Here is a 7065-nt window from a genome sequence, read left to right on the forward strand (position 1 = left end):
AAACAAGCCAACTTCAAATCTTGGTCTATGCAGCTGACTTATTTCAACAAACCATAGTTGAACAAAGGAACACAGGAAGCTGCCTTATAATGAGTCACACTATTGGTCCATCTAGCTCTGCACTGATAGGAAATGACTCTGCAGGGTACAAGACAGGAATCCTCCCACCGCTAACTGGAGGTGCCAGGTATTGCACCTGGAACTTTTTGCCTTACTACTGAGCTACAACCCTTCTGCTAACCTTCTGAGGTTAGTTTAAGATGGAAGGAAAATCCATTTTTCATCTCCAAGTGGCCACATGAGAGGAGGGGAGGGGACTGTATTACATTCATTCAATATTCATCCACTTAAGTGTTAACGCCTCACCATATATTAGATACAACAAAAAACAGCATTGGAATGCTATTTTTTCAATACAAGCGAACCATTATTTCATGTATTATTGGTAAAACTTTTGAACTCTTTTAGTAGTTGTATCCTCTTTGATTTCCGGTGGTTTTCTCTTCAGTGAAGCTTGTGGTTGAAACTGAGCAAGAGGGCAGGTCATCATACCATCTATGCCTTTCTATCACTTCCTATAACTTTCACCACCTCCTTTACGTTTCTGTGACTCGCTGCTGCCCTTTTCTCTCCCTTCCTTCTTGCATTTCTACCCATTCTTTTTCTCACCCTATTCTACTTTAACTTGCTAGTAATACCTTTCTGTCTTTATCTCACATTCCTTTTCACTCTGCTCCCTTTCTTCCAGCTTGTGTCTCTACACTTTAATTCACCCCTCTGTGCTCTTGCCCCCTTCTAATGGCAACCTGCTGAAGTAAAAATGAACAAAAATTCTTGGAAAAATTCATCATCCCCAGAGCCCAATAGAGGCAACAGCTGTTTTCTGTTGCCCCTTTGTAGGATGACGATGTTTGAAGAAACTACTCTTCAGATTCTCCCACACTAAAGTAACATATAGTTGTACTTCCAAAAAAATAAAGTTTATTCCTTTTAGTTTGCAAAATCTTGGCATTTTACAATTCCTTTAAAAAAGCAATTCAATAAAACCAAATTGCATTCCAAATCAGCACTGAATATTAAACTGCAGTCTTGTGCACACTTATTTGAGAGTAAAGCTCTGTCCATGGCTGAACCCAGGGGAAGTTACTCCCAAAGAAGAGCACAGGAAGAATTGGGTTGCAAGTGACAACAGTACAATCCCTATTCATGCACTTTAACATGGGAGTAAAAGGAAAAGCCCTGCCATGGCTGAACCCAATAAGCCTTACTACTAGAGTAAATTCCTCAAGAAATCCAGCAATAAAACTGTAGAAACAGGAATTCCTTTCCAGACTGGAGTGTTTGTGTGTTGGAGTGTGTGTTTGTGTGTGTGAGTGGCGCCAAATTTTGACATCACACGGGGCACTGCTGAAATTTTAAAGCTCAAAGTCTGCCACTGCTCTCACAAATCTCTGTGATTCAGTGAAATTACAGAAATAATATGAATAGCCCCCTTCCAAGCTAAACAGCATGTTCCCACCAGGGAGTGGGAAGGTGAGAGCAAGGCTGGACCAGACCAGGCCAATGTGAGAAGGCTTCACTGAGGGTTAAATGGCAGTAATAGCTTTGCTGCAACACACCTGTGGATTCTGAAGCACTGGTTGAAGACCTATTGTAGGGTGTTAAAACTAACACCTAAAATTTATCTTGAGTGTGCATATTTAGAATTTCTTGAAGTACAGTGGTACCTCGGGTTAAGAACTTAATTCGTTCCGGAGGTCTGTTCTTAACCTGAAGCACCACTTTAGCTAATGGGGCCTCCCGCTGCCGCTGCGCCGCAGCTGCACAACTTCTGTTCTCATCCTGAAGCAAAGTTCTTAACCCAAGGTACTATTTCTGGGTTAGCGGAGTCTGTAACCTGAAGCATCTGTAACCTGAAGCATCTGTAGCCTCAGGTACCACTGTATGTTGATGTTTCCCTTTCATTTATTTTCAAACAAACACCCCCCCCCCCATGTATATATTGTGGACTTCAGCTTTTATTTGAGTAAAAAGTGTCTGAAAAGACAGGCTGTGTCATGATAGTCTGTGCCAATCGCATCAGCACTATTTTTAATGCGTTTTAAAAGGACGGCATTCAGAGAAACCAAAAAGGGTGACCACAGAAATACAAAATATGACAGAATTCCTTTACCTCTGACAGTTATGTCAAATTAGGAATTTTGATAGCTACAACTTCTTCTTCTAACATATATAAGCACCTGCAAAGAGTCTCTCTCTGCCATAACTAGGAAGCTCAATGACAATGCTTTGTGTGCAGGAGGTCCTGGATTCAATTGCTAGCATCTCCAGATAGGGCTTAGAAAGCCAGGAAGCGATGGTAACTTGCTCCTAAGCAGAAGCACCTTCCTATGTACTAAAGGATAGCAGGGTATGAATATTTTCTATAGCTGTAAATAAAGGAGTGCAGTGGTATCTTGGTTCGACTCCCGAAACCGTTCGAAAACCAAGGCACGGCTTCCGATTGGCTGTAGGTTTGGCTACTGAAAAACGTTCACAAACCGGAACACTTACTTCCGGGTTTGCGGCGTTCGGGAGCTGATTTGTTCGACAACTAAGCTGTTTCGGAACCAAGGTACCACAGTACCTGGCAAGGTAAAAAGAAACAGAAAAGGATCAAGATTAAAGATGTGTCCGGCATGGGGAGCGGGGATGAAGATAATCGAACGAGAGAAAACGGTTGTGAAAAATATGGTCACACTTTTGGGAAATGTGCACTTAGAGGCACTTTTGAGCAGTGCCTTTTTTCTAGGGGTACTCAAGGGTATGCAATACAGTAGCCTTTCTTCCTAGAAAAAAAAGCACTGGTTAGAAGCCTGGCACTTACTGTAACAACTTCATGGCGAGTAACTGGCACTTTTTCATTTTTTCAAGAAGAAAAGCACTGCTTTCGAGGGCTCTGAAGGACAGCCTCCATATTTGGTGGCGAGTCGATTATTAGTATTTATTTTAGGGAGAAGGGAAAGGCTTTTTTTTAGTCCCAAGTTCTCAGTTTTTCCAAGCAGAAAGCAGGCAGCTGACTAAGCCAACCGAGGAGGCTGCTTCGAAGGGGATGCGGGAGGAGAAAAAGAGGCGGGCGCAACAGGGAAACTTTCAGGAGTTGCCCGGAGTTTGACACACACGCACCAACGCCGACTTCACAACTGGGTGCGGTGCCGGGGCTGAATCAGCCGGATCCCCATTCCTGGGATTTTTTTTGGGGGGGGGGGAGGAGGTGAGGAGAGAGGGGATCGGGTTGGGGAAAAGAGAGAGAGGCGGAGAAGGAGAAGAAGGCGCTACTCACTGGTTCGTGGGGGGCGCGTTCAGCGGGATGGCCACCTCCTCCTCCTCGTACTCGGGCCCGTCCAGCGAGTCGCCTTCGTCCACTGTGCTCAGCCCTCCGGCCGGAAGCGGCGGCTGCGGGGGCGGCGGCAGCGGAGGGAACCCGCCGGCCGCGGTACCCCCGCCGCCGCCGCCGCCGCCCTCCAGGAGCGGGGTCGCCGCCGGCGGAGACAGACCCTTGGACATCTCCGCAGGAGGGGCAGGCCTGGAGCCCACCGAGGGGAGCGACGCCGCGGGGCAGGCGCCGCTTGGGCCCGAGCTGCTACCCAGGAAAGCGGCGGCAGCGGCGCTCTTGTTGCTCCGTGAGGCGGCGGCGGCGGCGGCGGCGGGAGGGCAATGCCCGCTGGGCTCTCCGGCCGCTCCCGAGCCGCCCTCTTCGCCACCCGCTTCGGCCGCCGCCATCATGCTGCTCCGGCTCGCCCCACCCCTTCCCCGCCCCTGCTGCTGAGGCAGCGCGCGGCCGGGAGGAGGCGACAAAGGGACAGAGGGGGAGAGAGGCGGCGGGAGGGGGGGGGGCGGACGACGGACCAACGGCCTCCTTCTACCTCGGCGGGGAGGAGCTTCAGGAAAAGCCGCCGCCGCCGCCGCCTCTTGAGGCGCTGAATGGGAACAATGGGAGCGCCCGCCCAAAGACCTCGCCGCCCGCTCAGTGCGCTGAGGTAAACACCCGGCGCGGCGTTTCGTCTCCTCCTCAACGGCTTCGCACGCGCTCGCCCGGTGGACGGACGGACGGGGGGCAGCTCCTCCCTTGCTCCTCGGCTGCCACTGTCGCCGCCGCCTCGTTTTACCCCCCACCCGCTAACCCCCCTCCTCAGGCCGCCGCCGCCTGTTCGGAAAGCGCATGCGCGCCTGTCCCTCCAGTGAAGGTGCTGGCCGCTTTCCGCAAGCGAAGGTTCTTTGGAAGGAGGCGGCTCGGCAAGGTAGCGCTCTCTCCTTCCCTCGCGCTCTGCCTTGTGCGCCAGGAGGTCGAGCGAGGCTGGTGCCTGTCCTTATGACACATACACACACATTGCAGTGCTGCCAGGGCTCCTTGACGGCCCCGGAACTCATCACACGTTTGCGAAAGAGGCGGAGGGACTCGGCTGCGCGACCCTCTGCGCGCGTCTACTCCGAAGTTCACTCCTGTTGCGCTCAGAGGGGTTTGCTCCCATTTAAACTTGCTGGCCGTAGTAGATGCAGCCTGAAAAAGACTTTGTAGGCATCAGCTTTCACGGAGTCGAGCCCGCCAGCACATGGATGCATGAAGCAGACTAGAGTACGCAAAACTGCCTCCCACAGTTGTTGTTTTTCAAACGGTTTTTTAAAAAAGATATCACAAGATTATTTTTTACTGTGTTTTGTTTTCTGTTTTTTCCTGCTAGGAAAGTCAACAGCATCTCCAAGTATTCGAACCGATATCGTCTGAAGTACCTCCGAGTCTATCGTTATACATCAACATCCATGAATAAATAACTTTATTGGAGTTTAGATGGCCATTGTGCTATTATCTAGCATTTTTGTTTACTAGATTTAATTAGTGCTCTCAAATAGTATTCTTGAGGTTGATTTGCACTGGGAGCTGTTTTATGATGCTTATTTCATTCATGTATCTTCAGACTGAAAGTATTTAAAGGCCTTCTTTTATCTCTACTCTTGCCTGAATAGCCTGACCCAGAAACTACTCCAAATGCCACACCTTGTATTTTTGATGCATATTTAAAATCAGCAAATTGGGGTGGAAAGTGGTATTGCATTCCAGATGCACCCTGTCATTGCTAAGCAGTGGCATTTCCTCAATATATTTTGTGTACAGATAAAAAAAGAAAGAGGAATATGATTCCAAAACCGCAAACAGAACTGCCAAACATGCAACTCTTCAAAATAGGGCAGGGTTGGGAGATTAGATTTTTGGTCTATTGGAATAATTGCACAAGAAAAGAATATTTTATAGGCAACGTTAAAGCTTAACAAGAATAACAAAACCTGCATTATACTCAGGATTAAATTATGACTTCGTATAACAATTAAAAAGTTAATTGGGCATGAACAAAGAAAATTGAGAAATAGTGGAGGGAGACACAAATCTGAAGCACTGTAGAACTTGTTCTTGTACCTAGAAGATGAATTATTTTCTCCAGTTGGGTTAATTTGATGCTTATTTGTAAATTTACATGAACGGAGGAAAAGTACTGATTTGAAAACGCCTGGCATATTACTGTTTTGGTACAAGCATGGGGATGAAATTTGTACTCTGAAAATTCTATCTGTGTGTGTTTGCAGATGGATACATATGCAGTTTATTCTGCACCAGTAGCGCAGTAGACTCATAATCTCAGTACTTTTAGCTTTGTTGATATACAGCACCTTGAAACATTACATGTAATATTCAATATTGCAGGGGAAATATTGTGACTTCAAACACGTTTATTTTTTTCTACTCCGCCTCCTAAGTACATAACTAGTACAGTTGTATAAAGAAAAGCATGGGCCAGTGTTCACACATGCAAACTGTAGTGCTAAAAGAAAGGGCAACTGAAGAAGCTGGACAGTCACAATACAGCAACATGCTTCTTTCTTTCCTGTCTCCTTTTGATGTGTTAGATGCTGTCTGACCTAGATAGTGTTAGATTTTATGACAGATGTCGCAGTAGATTAACTGTTGCCCTGCTTAGTAAACAAAATAACTGTCAATTTATAAGAGCAGTAGCAGATTTTGCAGGAAGGAGGATCAGGCAAATAAAATTTGTAGGTTGGCAAATTTCAAATTCATCTAGTATTCTGGTTACACTGCAAAAATTATGCAACACAAGTTGGCATTTACTATGTTTCTTCAGTGTCAACAGAGTTCACACATTAAAAAGAAGAGGGTATCGTTACATATACAGTATTTGAATGAATACTGTGTTTTTTCTGAGTACAGTGGTGATGGTATTGTGTCTGTCTTCATTTTCAGTTATTTCCCCTAAGGCAATTTAAAGGAATCAAAAAATAGGTATTTTAGAAACACTATGTAAACTGCAAAGGTATGGTATCGGCACGCAGGCAACAGTGTGGATACATTTATTTACTGATTCACCGGCCCCCTTGGTTCTGCCACAGTCTACTAAAGGGTACATCTTGTGGCACCAAGTAAGTCATTTTTTCTGCCCTTGCACCTCATTTATGGAATCCTCTCCCAAATGACAAGATTGGTGCCACAGTGATGTCATTTTGGCACATGCCTAAAGTACACCATTTCCCCCAGGTCTTCCCTGGTCCTTAACATTTCACTGTTGTTAAAACTGTTTTGGTTATTATCTGCTTTGGCTTAATAGAGTGGTTCAGAAGTGGCTCACCCAGTGGGGTGGAGCTGCAACTTTCTGGCAGTCATGTTGCTGCCACTTACTGCAAAGGAGAGGAGACAGGTAATGTGGAGGTCAGCATAGTGTAGGACCACCGATGTGTCTAAACTGCAAACTGCCAGTGCCACCTGCCCCTCTCCAATCAGCCAATTTGCACCAACCCAACTCATTTCTCTCTTTCTTCCCAACTTTAGCCTGGTTGCAGAATATGATTTATTGATTCACACAGCAAAGTCTGTTATGATGAAAGACAGTTTAACAAATATTTCAAGTAAGTAAAATATTAACTGACTAGCCGCACTTTTCTTTCCAACAAACCCAGCACCACCTAATTTAAAACAAAAATGTTCACTCTATAACATATATGGTAGCCCAATAATATACA

At 46.2% G+C, this 7065-nt stretch overlaps 1 protein-coding gene and 1 long non-coding RNA gene across 3 annotated transcripts; one reads left to right on the forward strand and one right to left on the reverse strand.

Annotated features, from left to right (window-relative positions):
* Nucleotides 1-451: 451 nt before the first annotated feature.
* Nucleotides 452-3771, reverse strand: RASA1 (RAS p21 protein activator 1). Of its 2 annotated transcripts, none has more exons than XM_081881287.1 (2): nucleotides 3323-3771; nucleotides 452-806 (listed from the first exon to the last, which is right to left on the reverse strand). In XM_081881287.1, exons 1-2 carry the CDS (start codon nucleotides 3763-3765, stop codon nucleotides 770-772), a joined length of 480 nt encoding a protein of 159 aa, XP_081737413.1. In that variant the 5' UTR covers nucleotides 3766-3771; the 3' UTR covers nucleotides 452-769. The 2 variants fall into 2 exon arrangements, with proteins under 2 accessions (XP_081737413.1, XP_081737412.1); XM_081881286.1 differs by having other exon boundaries at nucleotides 452-809.
* An 18-nt stretch (nucleotides 3772-3789) lies between these two features.
* LOC309352656 lies at nucleotides 3790-6224 on the forward strand. The gene is made up of 2 exons (XR_014161397.1): nucleotides 3790-4019; nucleotides 4722-6224. It is a non-coding gene; the product is annotated as an uncharacterized lncRNA (long non-coding RNA).
* The last annotated feature ends 841 nt before the right edge of the window (nucleotides 6225-7065 follow it).

Source organism: Podarcis erhardii (assembly GCF_964252035.2).
Source record: "Podarcis erhardii genome assembly, chromosome: 11".
Taxonomy (NCBI): domain Eukaryota; kingdom Metazoa; phylum Chordata; class Lepidosauria; order Squamata; family Lacertidae; genus Podarcis; species Podarcis erhardii.

Excerpts from the sequence above, each read along its gene's own strand:
- RASA1 (XM_081881286.1), bottom strand. The coding sequence starts at position 3,765 with ATGATGGCGGCGGCCGAAGCGGGTGGCGAAGAGGGCGGCTCGGGAGCG. Across the intron at positions 810-3,322 it reads AACGCGCCCCCCACGAACCA|CAGGTTGCCATTAGAAGGGG; the intron begins GTGAGTAGCGCC and ends TTTTTACTTCAG.